The sequence below is a fragment of the Sarcophilus harrisii genome, chromosome 4, assembly GCF_902635505.1.
Source record: "Sarcophilus harrisii chromosome 4, mSarHar1.11, whole genome shotgun sequence".
NCBI lineage: Eukaryota > Metazoa > Chordata > Mammalia > Dasyuromorphia > Dasyuridae > Sarcophilus > Sarcophilus harrisii.
The window spans coordinates 367,029,140-367,046,930 of NC_045429.1; the positions used below are offsets into that span (position 1 = coordinate 367,029,140).

General features: G+C 38.6%; 1 protein-coding gene across 1 annotated transcript; it reads right to left on the reverse strand.

Annotated features, from left to right (window-relative positions):
- Positions 1–1,559: 1,559 nt before the first annotated feature.
- Positions 1,560–16,879, reverse strand: RHOU (ras homolog family member U). Its single transcript, XM_031966900.1, has 3 exons — positions 15,718–16,879; positions 13,820–13,878; positions 1,560–3,271 (listed from the first exon to the last, which is right to left on the reverse strand). The coding sequence occupies exons 1-3, from the start codon at positions 16,007–16,009 to the stop codon at positions 2,816–2,818; spliced, it is 807 nt and encodes a 268-aa protein (XP_031822760.1). The 5' UTR covers positions 16,010–16,879; the 3' UTR covers positions 1,560–2,815.
- Between the last annotated feature and the right edge of the window lie 912 nt (positions 16,880–17,791).

Below are 17,791 nucleotides of genomic sequence, written 5' to 3' on the forward strand. Positions count from 1 at the left end.
TCCATAAAGTTGCAAGAATTTAATTAATATACACATCATAAAAAGATAACAAAAAAGGCTCAGGTACATCACATTTTTTGAAATAGTAATATTGCCCTAGAGTTTAAGATTTATATCAGAGTAGCACACTATATATAGGGTGCAGATAAAAAAAAAAAAAAACAACAACAACAACAAAAAAAACTTTGTGATACCAAGCTGCAAGTTTACATTTAACAAGTTTTCTGGGCTTTGAAATGAGTTGACTTCCTATCCTCACACACACATAAAGTTTTCAAAACTTCCCCACCTTGGCTAATTTAACAGAGAAATAAATATGAAGGGAAACCTCTGGCCCAACCCCAACTTTCCCACTCCATAAAACATTATGAAATATCAAAATTCCTGCACTCATAAAAACAAGCCACCAAATTTTAAGCTTCAGGGTTAGCCCTAACACTGCTCGTACTGGGCTTTGTTCTTGGCTCAATTTCTTAATTTGATGGTGTACAATCAGGCATCTGATAAGAATTAAAAGCATTTAAGTGAAGCTTTCAAAACTGAAGGGTATGTGGACCTGATTTCTCTTCCCCCCCCCCTTTTTTTTAAAGACTAAATGCTTTACACAGAATCCTTTAAGTTAGGCTTGGGAATTGTCTAGAATTCATTGATTCAGCAGAGCTTGTTTTAAGAATCACAAGAAGTTAGGCAAGTTTTTTTTTAATTAATTCAGGTTATAATTAAACATTTCCAGAAACTATGGCAATCAATTTCATCAAAACAAAAGATAATAATAACAAGAGCCTATGTGTACTTAAGAGATTTTACAGATTAATCTTTTGTTCCATATATATTTGAAAGAAGTTTTTTGATAGTTATTAGTAAGAGCAAGAAAAAAAATTATAAACTGCTATTGGTCTTTCTCTAGAGAGCATGAGTTGGGACTTATTAAATACGTAAAGGCAAAAGCAGTCATGACGCTTCTATCCCACGGCTACACAAAGGTTCCCTTTCAGGTTAGATACTGCCTTGAATATGGAAAAGTCGACTTAACCCAGGGGCAAGCCTGAGATCAGAGACTTAAAAGCAACAACAACCAAAAAACCCTTCTGCTGCACCCCAGCTCTATGTCAGACAGTATGTTAAAGGCTGATGTGACATTTTCCAAGAGAAACAATGCCTTATAAATATCACCTACTAGCAAATCTGTGTGACTCACAAATAAGTGACATTCTCCACGTCCCAAGGCAAGGAAGCTAAGGAGCTGTGAACACAGGTCTCCTGATCCGCAGAGCTCAGCTGCAGCCAATTAAAACACTAGCCTCCCATTCCTAACGGCAGCAGCATTCTCATGATCTTTAAGACACATGGCACTATTCTGCTGCCAGTTCTTTGGGAAAAAGTCATCTGTTGCATTTAACTGAATGCTTTCACGGATTTTTAGGGTAGCTGGTATTTTTTTTTAAGGCAGTCTCAGCAGACGATTCAATTAAAAGTCCTCTGACAGCGCACCTGGGCTGGAATCAAAACGATCTTTTAAAAATATATATATATATATATATATATATATATATATATATATATATATATATATATATAAAGCTTTCAAATGAGGAAAAAGGCAGGCCTTTCCCTGAAAACCCAGTAATTGTAGCATCCTTTATTTCTCATTCATTTCTTTTTAAAGTTAAATCAGCAGCATAAACAGCCGTTATGTAAAGGGAAAACATTGAGGAGCACATATTGGCTGACTTTAAAAAAAGCTACATTGTGTCACACAAACATTTGCTACCTCCCTTCAAAAGAGCATTCCCATGCCTTACAGATGGTACAAATTAGCCATGCAAGCTCTTAAGACACACGGAAAAGAGTGTCTGTCCTGCCCTGGGAGTTAGAACAAAGCGGGAAAGAGGCATTTTGGGGCACACATTCTAGACCCTAAAGAGGAGACCTTTGGGCCAGGAGTCAGGAAGTTAATGACCATATTTTGCTCCCATTAATATGGTCATTCCCTAAAACCAAATGGAGGAGACATTCCAATAGACTCAACAACATCCATGTCATTCGACCCAGCTCTACCCAATGCCCACACCTGATTTAAGTATGATTTTTTTAAAAATCATGAATTTGGGAGGGGGCTACCAATGCCAAATAACCACCTGGATGGACTTTCCTGCCCGTTGAATTAACCAGGCACTTACCCTTGATTGAAATAACTGAAGTGACCAATTACTTTGAGGATGTACACACATAAGCCTTTGCAAGTTTCCTTAGTTTGTTGTTTTGTTTGTTTTTAGTGAAAGTGCAGTTTGCATGGAGTTCTAAGGCTTAAAATGTTGTTCTTTAGCAGGCACTATGTTTCAAGGAGATACAAATGCTCACTGATGGCCCTTTGTTCACAGTCCACTGTGTCATTTAATAGCCTTAAATCAAGTCAAGGTTTCTTCTTCTTCTTCCCATAAACTATCATACCCCTTTGTCCACCTCTATATTAAAATAAAACAAGACTCCACTATCTTTATCTAGGTCTGGAGTGTCTTCTCATGATGTGCAATGGGGCTTTAAATGACCAGATTGCAGGAAAATTCTTAATCCACTTAAAAAATCATTTGCATAAAAGTATGTCTGCCCTCTTAGCTCACCAAGAAATTGAAAAGAAAGAAAACAAAGAACATAAATTGAGCTCTCCCCACAGTGACATGTATTTTTACATACATATATACATATATACATACATATTTTCTATACAGTAAAAGGAAAAGTCATTTAAGCTAATATAGCTTCTAAATTGTATTTCTTTTAAAAATAGCCTTTTCTGAGTTCCTGGCCAGCAGCATTATACCAAACAGCAATATTTCTTCCACCAAGATTTGGAAATATTTTTCATTTTGTCTGGAGTCCTGTTCTTGGATTTCTTTGGTTGCTGTTGAGTGTCCGAGTGCTGAATGCCAGCCACGATGGCTGCATCAAAGACCTCTTTGAGGTTTTTCTGAGTCAAGGCAGAGCACTCAATGTAAGAGGCAGCTTTGATCTCCTCTGCACACAGCTTAGCAGCCTCCTCTGCCACTGGCTTCTCCTTGCACTTGTCCAGTTCAATAAGGACTTTCACATCCTCTCGTAGGTCTGACTGTGTGCCAACCAGAATGATGGGAGCTTTGGGGCAGTGACAGCGAATCTCTGGGACCCATTTTTCACTCACATTTTGAAACGATGAAGGGCTTACAACGCTGAAGCACAGCAAAAAGATGTCCGTGTTGGTATAGCACAGAGGCCTAAGTTTGTCAAACTCATCCTGTAACAAAACAAAGCAGTCCAGAATTATTTCTTTTTTTGTCATGGTTTAAAGACTCAAGGCAGCATATCCCAAAGTTGGGAAAATCCATCTGGATATGGGAGGAAAGAAGTGTTATCTGAAGTAACAACATTATTGCTCCTTTGAGATCCAAGTCCCCAGATGATGACATCCATCAATATAGGTCCTTCCATTCCCATATGCTTCTCTTAGCATCATTCATGACCTCAAATAACTACCTGAGGAGGTATTACTGCTGACTTGCCATTATATACATGTACTACATTAAAATAAATTTGCCTTATTTATTTTCCTGTTACAAAGAGTAACTTACTTGGGCCTAGATTCTCTAAGTTGTAGTATACATTTTCCTATTTATTCAGAATTTATTTCTGCACCTATATCCATAAATAAAAATGGAGAAAATATCTACATATCCCAAGTAGAAAGTAAATACCCTAATGATAGATAGCATCTCCAGTGCCTGGCAAATAGTAGGCGCTTAATCATTGCTTGTTGATTGATTGATCGATAAATATTTAGCAAACTGATTTTTAAGAGTACAAGGATACAGTAGAAAGGATTTGGGAGCAGAGGACTGTAGTTTGAATGCCTCAAATACTTATATATGTAATTTTGGACAAGTGATTTAACAGTCTCTGGCCCTCCTCTATAAAAAGAGAGAATTGAATTAGATGGCTTGAGCTCTCTTCTACTTCTAGGTCCATAATCCTCACAACAGTTATAAAGTTAATATATCATAGATTTTTCTCTTTCATAGAGGGGAAAAATATATAGCACAAGAGGATTTAATGTTCCTTAAATCTTCTCTGGAGTTATCTTGTATGTTCTGATTGACACTGTATTTCCTTCATTAGAATGCAAGCTGCTTGAGGGGATTGTTTTTGCTTTTTTTAATATTCTTATCACTTGGCACACAGTAAGCATCTAATAAGTGTCTGTTGATTGATTGAGTACTTGATTATTAAAAAGTATAGAGTGATACACTGTCAGAGTGAAAACCAACCACAAACCATTCTCTGGTCTCCACTCCACTTGTGTTAACTGACCAATGGAATAGTAAGTGGCAAAGCCCTGCTCCCCACTTAATAGCTATTTTTTTTCTCATCATTCTCTCATCTCCCTTCTTTTCTTTCTCTCCTAGTCTACCTGCTTACCTTTTCTTTACACCTGTCTTGCTCAGCTTGTCCCATGTGTATTACCTGCTTTGTTTCTAGAATTCCCATACATTAAAGGACCATAGAGGTTGCTGAGCCCCACCCTATGTACCCTTTGTGAATCTTGGAACAAAAAATATGTTAGAACCAAATGATCTGATTTGGCAATCTATAAACTTCCATTAACTAGATAATTAGCCATACCTTCCCCTTTTACTCTGACCTTGAAAGTGGGCTCTTCTAACCTATATGATTCTGAAATCTTTTTTTCTCTATTCATACAGTTCTATTTTCAGTTATGTGAAGATTCAAGTAGTTTCCTACTAAAAAAGTTGGATAGAAATGATCTCATTGCTATTTAAAGTTCATATTTATGGCTGCCATCCATTTTAATGTGCATTATACAGACAGCTATCCAGTGGCATGCAAAAAATTAAGCATTATTCCATAGTCTCCTCTACACAATTCTTCATTCTGTCTCATTATTTACAGTCCCACATTTATACAAACATCAATCCTTGTCAAAACCTTCCTAGTTACCACCTCTCTTCCCCTCCCATATGAAGGCTTTTGGTCTCTTTTTTATTGGAATTTATTATCTCCTCCATTCAAAGTGCCATATTTCAAGTAGAGGTCATCAATCAACTAATATGAAAAGGATGTCCATTTGAAGCCCTGAAAGTGATGAGGGTATTTATTAAAAATCACAGCAGCTTCCTGACCTTTCAAAAACCCAAAGCAGAGGTCGATTTCGCCCTTACAGATCAAATCTTGAACAAAACTAAACCAGAGAAGCTTTTACTTGGCTCAGAAAATGTTTTAATTAAAAGTCCCTTCATATTCATAGGGGATCTCAAATTAAGATGCACAAAGAACAAGTACAATATGAAATTAGTCCCGCTGCTACCAACGGGAATGAATGAGGCCAAAAATACTTGGATTTTGGTTGTGTGTGGAGGGCCTGCATTCCCCATAAAAAGCTGGCCAACTTATGCGAGACGAGACTGGGCTTGTGACAGGAGTCCAGGAAGCAGGCTCCACCAGTTCTCTGGAGACTGAGTCTGAGAATCCAAGGAAGCAAAGCAGAAACCTAGCACCTTAGCCTCCTTTGCCTAAACAGAAGCTGATCTAAATGCAATTCACTGATGTAAATTCAATATGCACATGGAAGGGAAGGCCAATGGAGGGGCAATCTCCATTCAGGGAAATGGATTCTGGGAGCCAAGTGGTTTGTAGAAACTTGCCAGGTATGTGTTAAAGAAATTGTGCATGATTAAGTTCAATCATTTAGGGAGAGCAGGAGGAAAAAAATAAAGAAAGAAAAAGAAAAACCAGACAGCAGAGATTCCCACAATGAGGATACAACTTGGTTTATAGATGAAAGGGAGCTCCTGTTGGCAACTCTTTTGTGAGCCACACCATTTTGACTGTGGTCTCTTTTTCTTGAGCCAAAGAATGTCTCTTCAAAAATCCCCAAGTCCCTTTCTGTTTTCACTTAAAGTTAGACTGTGGGTGATGCATTAACCTCATTTTAACCAATTTGTTTTTATCTACACATAGTCTCTGGGAGAAAATCCAAATGCATGAAGAGCAATTTGTATTTAGAAGTTCATGCTTCCACCCACCCAGCTGTATCCTCCCTGACAGGGTACATAATTAGCTTCTACAGGATCACCTCATTTCAGTGTAATTTCACACCCTGGGAGATCTGTGCTCCAATCTCTTGATATCTAAACCGGGGATAGACATGGCCAGTTCATCCACCTTGCAGGGACAGCAGGAGGATTACTTTAATTAGCTAATGTCTTTAAACTTGAGTTCCCTTGGATGAGTATTAGGGAAATACCACAGGTATTAATCTAAATCACTCAGAAGGAAGATTAACAAATCTAGGGGGAATGGAATGAGACTTGCATAGGATCAGATTTAGAGCTTAAAGGTATCCTGGTGGGCAAGTTCAACCAAGTTCATCCATTCTAAATCCTCTATCCTCCTACTCTTTTATAAATGAAATCATGAAAGGTGAATTAATTTAGGCTAGAGGCCACACAGGAAGCAAAATCAGGATTCAACCTTAAGACCTCTGAGTAGTACTCTTTAGGGCACCAGGATGTTTCCTGTTTTGGTTCAAGCCAGTCTAATTAGAATAACTTCAGAGCAACTGTCCCACTTAAGGCATAGTTAGCTATGCTAAGCTAGAAGAGAAATAAAGATGGTCCATCACCCTCCTCTTCACCCTTCCAGTTTAATTGGAGGATTCATTGATTTAGAGCTGGGAGGAAACTTAAAGGTTATCTCAACCAATCTATTCATTTCAAAGAAAAGAAAAATATTTTCTATGACCCAAAAAGATAAAAAAAATTATTCAAGGTCACAAAGGACATAAATATCAAAATTGGGATTTTAATTCATGTCTTCTGAGTACTAATTTAGTGTTCTATTTCACTAGGACCAGCTAGTTGACAGACTTCAGGACCTGGAGTCAGGATAGGACCTGGAGTCAGGAAGACTCATCTCCTAAATTAAAATCTGGCCTCATACACTTACTAGTTCTGAGACCTTAGGCAAGTCACCCAAACATTTTTGCCTTAATTTCTTCCTCTGCTACATCAGCTGAAGAAGAAAATGGCTAAGCACTCATATCTTTTTATCAAGAAAACCACAAAAAGAGTCAGATATGACTGAAATAATTCAAAGACAAAAGGGATAAGAAGTGTACACACACACACACACACACACACACACCCCTATAGTAATACATATTAATATAGCAAATTTTTTTCCTCACAATTACCTATGGCACAATTATAATTCCATCTTACAGATCTGGAAACTGAGTTTCAGGGAAGTGAAATAATTTGCTCATGGTCTCACTTCACCAATATTTGCAGCTCTCATAATTTCAGCTCACATTTAATTGGCAGTATGAGATTTAAAATTTCTTTCCTCACAAGTCTCTAAGAGGTAGTAAAGTCAACACACATTTATTGAGCACCTACTTCTACATGCCAAGAACTGTATTAAGTGTGGGGAAATAAAGAAAAGCCAAACCAGGTACAACAAGTATTAATATTCTCACTTATCTGTTGAAGAAATGAGGTCAGAGGCATTCTGTGACTTGCATTAAGTGATTATACAGCTTTTTAAGAAAAGGCTGAGTTAGGGTTCAAACCTAGGTTGTTTCTTGATATTAAGACTAACGCTCTAACTGTAGAGCAGAATGTACCAAACAGAGAGACTGAAGTAAATTGTTGTCAAATCCCAGTAGTAGCAAAAAGAACAGGCATCCAGTGAAAGGGGAAGAAAGGAAGGAAACTAGCATTTATTAAGCACCTATTATACAATTTTTTATTGTATAATATTACACATATTATACAACTTTTACAAATATTATCTCATTTGATCCTCACGACAAATGATAAAGATGTTGTGATAAAGATGTTATTATCACCATTTTCTAGATGAGGAAACTGAAGCAAACAGATTAAGTAAGTTGTCCAGGGATACACAGCTCATAAGATTTGTGGCCATATTTGAACTCAGACCTTCCTGACTCCAGGCCCAGAATTCTATCCATTGTACCACCTAGCTAGGGAAGGAAAGGAATCTAAAACAACTTCATGAAGAAGGGCATCTGAATTTGACTCTATGGAGGGGAAAGCTATTCCAGGCAGAAGTAACATCATGAATAAAGATAAAGGAGCAAAGAAGACTACAAATAGTTCCATTTTAATGAATATAATTTCTATGTTTATTTGATATCCAACAAATCACTTAACCTTTGTACCCTCCATTTTCTCATTTGTAAACTAAAGGGCTTGGACCAGAGAATTTATTTCAATCCAATTCATAAGCATGAATTGAGCTCCTACTATATACCAGGCATCCTACTAGGCCTTGGGGATATTAAAAAACAAACACTAATAAGCTACTATTTCTACTATAAAATAGTTTAATAGCTTACAGACTACTAGTATCTCTACTGCACATTTCAGATCTAAATTCCAGGATTCTGCAATATCTGGGACTTCCCAGCTTTTTAAATGAATTTCAAAGCCCAAGAAAAAAAGGTCTTCAGTCAGTGCTGGATTATTGTTATTTTTTTAAATAGGATGCATGGTTTCAAAGTAAAAAGGAAACAGATATTGATTCAGGAAACCACAATATGGCTTCTTCTTGCCTTGTATTTTTACTAAACATTTCCCAATCACATTTTAATTTGATTCAGTTGCCTTTTGAATTTTGTGGGTCTTGCTCAGGGGCTCAGGGAGTTTGACACTTCTCATGGTAACCTGTGGGCAGAACTAAAGTCAGGAGACCCAAAATCATAATCCTGTTTCAGACTCTTTATCTATGGGATGATGGACAAATTAATTTCTCAGAGCCTATTTCCTCATCTTTAAATGTGGATAATAATGATGCTATAAACCTCATAATTATTTTAAAATGTATTAAGGCTTGAAAATCTAATAACACATTTAGGTTATACTTAGTTTGGCAAAGCACTCTATATATGACTTCTTAGTTGTTATTATTATTAGGCTTTCAAGCCATTTCCATACAGTCTTTGTTCACTTCTTCTATTCAATATATGCATCTTGAAGGAAACACAATTCAATGAATACATCCTAGGCTGGGAGTTGGGACACAACTCATCTCCACACCTCGAAGGATATAATTGTACAAATTGTGCAAATCTCCACTTGCTTTAGTTTCCTCAACTATAAAATGGTGAGAATAATGGTTGGTCTTGAGAATCAAGTGAGATAATAACATATCTGTCAATATCACCTCTCTGGGACTCAGTTTCCTCAGCTGCAAATCTGTAAGCCATTAGCTGGGATTGTAGATAGATTGATGAGTCAAGAGGACCTGAGTTCTAACCTCAAATTCTGTCTTTTACCTCTGAATTCTAAGTAAATCAATTTCTCTCAGAGTCATTTTCTTCATTTGTAAAATTCAATGAATAAAAGTACCAACCCCTTGGGGTGGTTATGAGGATTAAGTGAGATAACATATAAAATGTGCTTTTCAGATTTTAAAGGACTACAAATATTATGTAAATGCTAGCTACTATTATTATTTTATTATTACTAAAATACCATTGGACTGGACCAGGAGGCCTTAATATTTTTTGTGTGTCATTGAACCTCTTAGCAGTCCAAAGCCCATGGACACCTTCTTAGAATAATATTTTAAAATATCTAATGTAAAATACATAGAATTATAAAGGAAACCAACTGTATAGAAATACAGTTATCAAAATATTAAACAAGTTCACAGATCTCAAGTGAGGAACTAATAGACTAGATAAACTCTTAAGATGTTTTCCAGAGCTAATGTTCTAAGTTCTATGCAAGATTCTAAATACTTGATTCCACCCAAAGAAGTCAAAAAGTCTGAATTGTAAACCACAAAAGTTTATTATTTGGAGAAATCATTTGAGAAAGATTTCATTTTTCCTTCAGAGTAGAGATTTTCTTTTTTTTTTTTTTTTTTTTTTTTTTTTTTGCTTTTTTCTTTTTGTATCTCCAACCATCACAATTCCTGGCATAAAGTAGATACATAATCAATACTTGTTGATTGAATGATATGATGTTCCAATTAAATAGATGAATGAAGCTTAGCTATGTGCCAAAATATTTCACTTTCTATATTCATGATCAGCATCTTTATAAAACCTAACATGGTTTCCAGTTTTCTTTAACAGAGAATACTGAAAATAATTTAACATTTTTTTGATAACCAAGGGTATTCATTAAAAACAAGTAATGCTGTTAACAAGGTCCTCATTAGCTAATGAGGAATGCAGAGCCTTGCACATAAGAACTTCATAATAATGTTTGTAAATCGAATTATAGGCTCATTGACCCTACATGAAATGATCCTATATTTTCTGATTTCTTGTTTGCTTGTTAAAGTTTCTGCCTCTCTTATTCCTGTCTCTCTCTATTTTTCTCACACACACACATACTCGTGGTGCATGTGCACATGCCCTGGCAAAAGAGATAACCTCATTTTTTGAAATGTGCATAAAATAAAGGTCAAGTTCTTTTTTTTTTTTTTAATAGCCTTTTATTTACAGGATATATGCATGGGTAACTTTACAGCATTAACAATTGCCAAACCTCTTGTTCCAATTTTTTACCTCTTACCTCCCCACCCCCTCCCCTAGATGGCAGGATGACCAGTAGATGTTAAATATATTAAAATATAAATTAGATACACAATAAGTATACATGAAAGGTCAAGTTCTAAATGGAAAATTGTCTTTTTTTTTTTTTAACCACACAAATGACCTTTGAAAAGTTCCTTAACCTTTGTAGGCCTCCATTTCCTCATTTGTAAAGTGAGTAAATTGAATTAGATGGCCTGAGGACTTTTCCAAAACTAAATCTGTGCTCTTCTGAATTATGGAAAGTAGGAATAATTCTCTTGAGGGTAAAAACCATGATTTTATTACATGTTTTGAGTGCCCCAAAGATCTTTTCTCCTTGCTTCTGATTTCTCAATAGCAGATTTCTCAATAAATGAGATGCTACTATCAACATTAAACAGATTATACAGATTGGCCCATTTACGTTGTATGAGGAAAAAAAATGTGTGAGGAAATGAAATTTTTGTTCCAAAATCACCAAAGTATTTAACTACAGTGAAAAAAAAATGTGGGAGATTTTGATCTTCTTAAGACTCAAAATATTGATTTCTTTTGTCTCCAATTCTGTACTTTTAGTGGTTCTTGGTTTTTTTTTTAATATGCTAATATAACACAAAAGGCTCTGCAACCCTTCTCATTCCATATGCATATCCACTTTCTACCCAACCCATGTCATCCACACACCATATAGAAGGAATGCTGGCAGTGAGCTTGAAGTAAATAGTCAGCCATGACAGTGGGGAAGACAATGTAGTGAAATCATGTGTGAAAAGAAGGCTGGACTGGTTCCTTCTCGGAACTTCTCAAGTCTGAAGCACTCCCCCACTACAATTCTCAATTTATCCCACAGAGTTGGAGCACCAGGATGATGAACTGACTTTGGCCCTGATGGCAGATGGCACTAGCCTGAAAATCTCTTCAGAAATGAAACGTTAGCTTCATTCAGAATGGACATGTGATTATCAGCATAATGTCTCATGGTACTCACTGTACAACTATACCCTACCAGTTCTCCAGGTCTGCAAGTACTTATTAGAAAAAAAGGGAAAACTTTTGGTTAGAACCAGTTTCAATGATCTAACAATTTAAAACTTGGCTATATACAAGATCCATGTTTTTTGAGCAGACCAAAATCTTAAAAAAATTACTTAGATCAATGATATCAAACTCATATAGAAATGGATCCCTGCCTAATATGTATTGATTTAGAAAACCACAAATTAACATTATCTACATTTTATTATATTTTCATTTTTGTCAAATCTTTCTAATTACATTTTAATCAGGTTCAGGCCTTACTTATAAACATGAGTTTGACATTTTGTTTGAAATTATACCCAAAATGGATTACAGAAGGAGAGAGCTTAGAAGCAGAAGAGACTTTTTTTTAAGGGACATAAAGAATATGTCCCTCAAAAAAGAGCTAACAAACCAGATAAAAATCTAAATTGCATAAAAATGCAACTATATGCACTCAAACTCAATCCCAAAACACTTTTTACTTCAACCCATCTCCTCTCCCACTTTCCCAATTTCTGTTATAGATATCACTGTTCTTTCAGTAGATCATATTGAGGAATCATCCATCCTCAACTCCATTTTCACTCACCTCCACTCCACTTTGTCCATTCATTTACCAAGTCCAGTCAATTCTATCTGTGGAAACAACTTTTGCATTCAGGGCCCTTTGCCCGCCCACCCCATCACTATCCACTAGCACTATAACCTTTCTGACCCCAGGCCTCACTATTATCTCTCATGGATTTTCACTAGTCTCTTAATTAGTCTCATTGCAACCAGCTTCTTTCAGATCCATCCTATATACCAATATCATGTTGATATTACTAAATTATAGGTATTTCCTATTGTCACTCCTTTGTTCAAGAAGTTTCAGTGACTCCCTCTTGACTCCAGAATAAAACATAAACTGATCAGTTGGATATCAAAATCCTCCTTAATTTTAGTTTTCCTTCTGAGATTACCCCAATTTATCATATATATATATATATATATATATATATATATATATGTATGTATAAGTATATATTTTATTTGTATCTAGTTTTATGTTGTCTCTTCCATTACAATGAGAGCAAGAATTGATTTTTGCCCTTTTTTTGTATCCCCAGAACTTAGCACAATATCTTCTTTTAAAATGTTAGCTGACTATTTTTCTATGCTAACTAACTGCACGTTATTCCATCTAACACACTCTCCACAAACACACTAATTGCTGCCCTTTCCCCTGTCTAATAGACTGGGACTCATGAATAAATAATTTTTCTCTCTATTAACCCACCTCTTGGTACTGTAGCTCAACTAAAAGGCCACCTTCTAAAAAAAGGTTTTTTCTTATTTTTGTGAGGCCCAGTTGTTAATACTCTCCATCTACTTACCCAAAAATTATTTATTATGTAAAGTTGTTTATAAGTTGTTTTTCTCAGATAGAATGTGAACTTCTTGAGGGCAGGGACTGTTTCATTTTTGTCTTTCTATTCTTAATATCTAGCATCATGTTTGGCACATACTAAACAGTTAATAAAATATACATTAAATTGAATTTTATGAGAGATTTAGGAATCCTGATCAATATAAGGACTAAGTACAATTCCCAAGGACACAATTCCCAGGTGATGGACTCAAAATTAAGATTTAGAAGGGGTGGGGCTGCCATGGTCAATATGAGAACTTGATTTGCTTGATGTTTGAAATAAGTTTTGTTTTTCTTGCTCTCTCAATAGGGGAATGGGGTAGGAGGCAGAAAATATAGATCTGAAAATCAAATTTAATTAGAGGAAAATAGAAATATTGCAGTCCAGAAGTTTCCAATATTTGACTTCTAAGTCCTTCCATGTCCTTAGATGACTTCTAAGATTCCTTCCATTTCTAAATCCATAATTCTAAGTGTAGTTACTGGGTGTTGTTCACTTATACAAAAATAAATTACAAGAGGATGTGGTGAGTAGAGAAAGAGATGAAGATGTAAAACTTGCCTCCTTGCCTAGTGACCTTGGCCACTATCAGCTGGGTTTGGCCAAACCTTAAAGCAAATTTATTAATCATGGTCCCTCAGTTCATACGAGAACAGCCAAAGGCAAGCTTGCGAAAGATGATTTCACAATACCTTAGAAGGATAATTCAGTCTCTTTGTAAAACATTTGGAAACCCATAACGTCTTTTAAGAAATTATTTTGAATGAGTTATTTTACTGACCTGGCCTGCTGTGTCACAGAGCTGCAGTCTCACCGGCTTGCCATCCACAGATACAACAGCTTAGAAGAAAAGACAAAAGAAAAGTATAAAGAGGGGCTTCCTTAATCATTCACAAAAGAATAATACCTTCTGTCTTCCACCCCAATCCTTGCTCAGGCCCTCCCACCAACACAATTTCTTTTAGTTTCTTCAATTAATTTAGACTTAATAGCCCGAAGAGTTGGAATCTGATCAGTCACAAACATTTGGGTACAAAAACCCTTCAGGGCTTGACAGTTCATTTCCCAGCAGCTGATGAAGTAGCAAATCACTGGAGAAAAACCCTTTGATGAGACCAAAAGAGACACAGCCCTTTCCTCCAGGTTCAGAGGATTTATTCTCTTGTCACATTTATGTTTCAGAAAGACTTAAAAACAACAGGAGGGTGGTGTGAGAGAAGGCTTGGGTAAGTGGGAATCAACCTCACAGTTCTAAATCACTGGGAAGCCACAGTAAATATTTTTGTTTTCCCTTGGGAAAATTTTCTGACTGCAGAGTTTATCATAAAACTCAAGCTTGTTTGGAGACCATGTGCAAACAGCAGCTACCTGCATTGTTCTGTTTATAAAAGAGGTTTCTGCTTATCTCTCCATTTTGTTCAAATAAGGAATTTTTTTTAACAGCTCACCTTTTTTTGATCAGGATGTGAAGGGTTTGTTTTGTTTGTTTGTTTGTGTCTTTTATTCTAACAAGCCTTAGTAGAATTTTGTTCATCAGCAATGCCGCATTCTAGATTATTTTTAAATGAACCCAGCCTCAACTGGAGAAAGGAAAGGGGGAAAAGGAGAGGAAAGTAAGGAAAAAATTATTTAAAAAAAAAATAGCTCCACATGTCCATCCAGCTTGTCTTGATGGATTAATAAATTGCCAGTCCTTAGCCACAACGAGTTACTAATAGCCTTAGAAAAGAGGGTCCTTAAGGGGGTGGATGCAGAAAGAACAAAAACTACAATAAACGTTTGCTAATTACGCACTCTTCAAGGGCACCATAAAACTTCCAGAAAGTGACAAAGACAGGAAAAATCACAAAGACGGTTGTAATTAAAGAGAGTTTACCTCAGCATTAACAGACCCTCTAAGAAGCGCAAGTTTGAGGCTCAAAGTAGACTCTAAAGAGATACTTAAAATCGGAAATAGACCTAGCTATTGTTATGGGAAGGAAGGTCAGGAAGAAAGAAAACCTGCCTGATACCCGGGAATAACTCAGCCTAAGAGGATTTGTGAGTTGTGATTGGTGCTATTTTGATGCAAATTAAACCTTATCTGCCAGTTTCTACGGCGCTTTAAAGTTCAACAAGCACAAAGTCAGGCACGCCACCAGAAAGGGCTGAAAGTCCCAGGCTTGGCTGATAACAGCACACCCAGTTATCACCCTCCAATTAAAACTCCCAACCCAGGCGCCAGGAGGTTTTGCCCGGACTCAGCATTTTTCGCCCCAGGACAACTGTACCGGCAATAGGAGGTTTCCCTTTTTAATTTGTTTCTTCCTCCCATTAAAACTGCCGCTAGATCGGAGGGACTACTCCCTGCCCCCCCCCCCTTTTTATAAAATTTCCATATGCACTTGACTTCCACCTCAACGAGTTTGGGGAGCCGGGATCACTTTCTTACGTTTTACTCTAAACATGCCTTCCCTCTAGGTTGCGGAAGCCAGTAGCTTGATTAATTTACGGCATTACTCTATTGAATGAACAGTAACACACACACACACACACACACACACACACACACACACACGCACGCACATTTTGATAGTTAAAGCCTCACTTCTTAATAAGAACGAAGACATTGCTCCTTGTCCCTTCCCCTCCTGTCCAAACACTAGCTCCCAGAAGCCGGGGCTCCAACTCCTGCCTTACCCGAGAAGTTGTCGAAGGCGGTAGGGATGTACTCCGTGGGGTACCCATTCGTGGTGTAGCTCACCACCAAACTCGTCTTCCCCACCGCGCCGTCCCCGACCAGCACGCACTTGATGCTCCGCCGCTCCGCGCCCCCAGCCCGGCAGCGGTTCCCCAGGGCTGCTCCAAGGGCGGCGGCTGCTGCGCCCCGGCTGCTGCGCACCCGGCGCGGGGGCACCGGAGGCACCTCGCAGCTGCAGCAGCCCGGCACTGGCTTGCTGATGTACTCCGCTTCCCCCTGCTGAGGCGGCATTGGGCTCTCTCCCGCGGACGAGGAAGCAAAGGGGATAAAGGGGAGCCCACGCGGGGTGCTCCGGGAACTGGGAGAGGGAAGCCTGGCCCCCAGGGGCGCAAACGGCACTTCAGCGCCGCGCGGACAGAGCCCCCCTGAACGTCCTTGTATAGAGATCTCTTCCTCGATCCCAGTCCTCTGGGATGTACGAACCCGGTATGGTCCGGCCGGCGATTCCCGTCTCCTCCTTGTGTCCAGGCAGCTTTGCAGGCGTCCACCGGGGGAGCCGGGAAAGATCCGCGGCCCCCCTCCTCCCTCTCCGCCCCAAATTGTTTCCCCACACCTCGGTGACAAGAGGAGACTGGCCGGCCGGCCGGCTTTCTCCTCGCCAATGGTAGTGTTCCAGCAAGAAGGCAAAACGGTGCAATACCCTGTTCTCAACGAGCCACCCAGAAAAATTGGAATTCCGAAGGAAAAAGTGGCGAGACAAAGGAGGATTTCTGGGAGAAGTGTGACTGGCGCGGTTCCTTAGTGGGCACCCGCCAAGACACAATGCGGCCAGGGATAAGGGACCGATCCAGGAGAGCCTCGCACACAGCCTTTCCAAGCCAAAGCGCTCCTTGTCTCTCTGTCTCTCCCTCTAGCTTCACGATGACATAACTCGAGGGGAGCCGATGGGAGGAGGGAAAAAGAGGCGGAACCTGGCCCTGCGTGGTTGGCTGCGGCCGCTGTAGCTGCAGTCCTTAGAGGCTGAGGCTAGAGCGCTCTCTACCTGCTCCCTACACTTCTTACACCTTCTCCACCCCTAAATCCGCACCAACCACTGGCCGGAGGCGGCGGGGACCAGACTAGCTCCTGGGGGACGCCACAGGAAAGAGCTCCAGCCTGGTGTGCAGTCCACTTTCCAAGGTCGAAACAATTTGACCGACGCCTATTGGCTGGAATCATTCTCCGCCTTCCCTCTCCCACGCCTCTCCGACAGCTTTCTCTCCTCTGGCCTCTTCCTGATCTCTTTCCCCACCTCCTCTCTTTCCCCTGACTCCCTTTCCCCGAAACTTTCCTCTCTCATCTCCCTCTCCCTAACAATTTCTTCCCGTCCCTGGAGCCCCAAAGTTCACTTTGTCCTGTCAATGTTTCACAGATGATGAGTAAGGGAAGTATGTTAGAATATGTCTTACTTGGTAAACTAAAAAAAAGATCAAATTTGGGGTGCTTCCCCTCTTTAATGAAACTGAAGGCATTATGGTTATGCTGTTTTGTACTTTTTCCATATTTTGTTTTTTTCCATCATGTCTGTGAAACAAAGACAGTGACCAGAAGACCAACCAACCTATGTTTCAATTTGTTTTTTGTTTTTTTTAATTAAAAATTCAGTTCGCTTCAGCATTTGCCACAGAACCTAAGTGGTGCAATGACCAGAATGCTGAACTTGGAGTCAAAAAAACTTGAATTCAAAATCTACCTCACTCTCTTCATAACTCTGTGGCCATGGGCAAGTCATTTAACTTTTCTCAGCCCGTTTCCTCATTTAATATATCTTCACAGGCTAAGAGAAAAATGTATGCAACACATTTTGTAAACCTTAAGGCACTCTATAAATTCTCTTCTTCCTCTTCCTCCTCCTCCTCTTCTTCTTCTTCCTCCTCCTCCTCATTATTATTATTCTTTGACTAGTGAGGCATTCAGCTATAGTGCAAAGGATAGAGACCCAAATAAGCAATATATCCTTCCCCCCCAAAATTGGGCCACATATATTTTGGGGGGGCTTTTTTGCTCTGATTTCTCTTTTTAAATCTAGTTCAG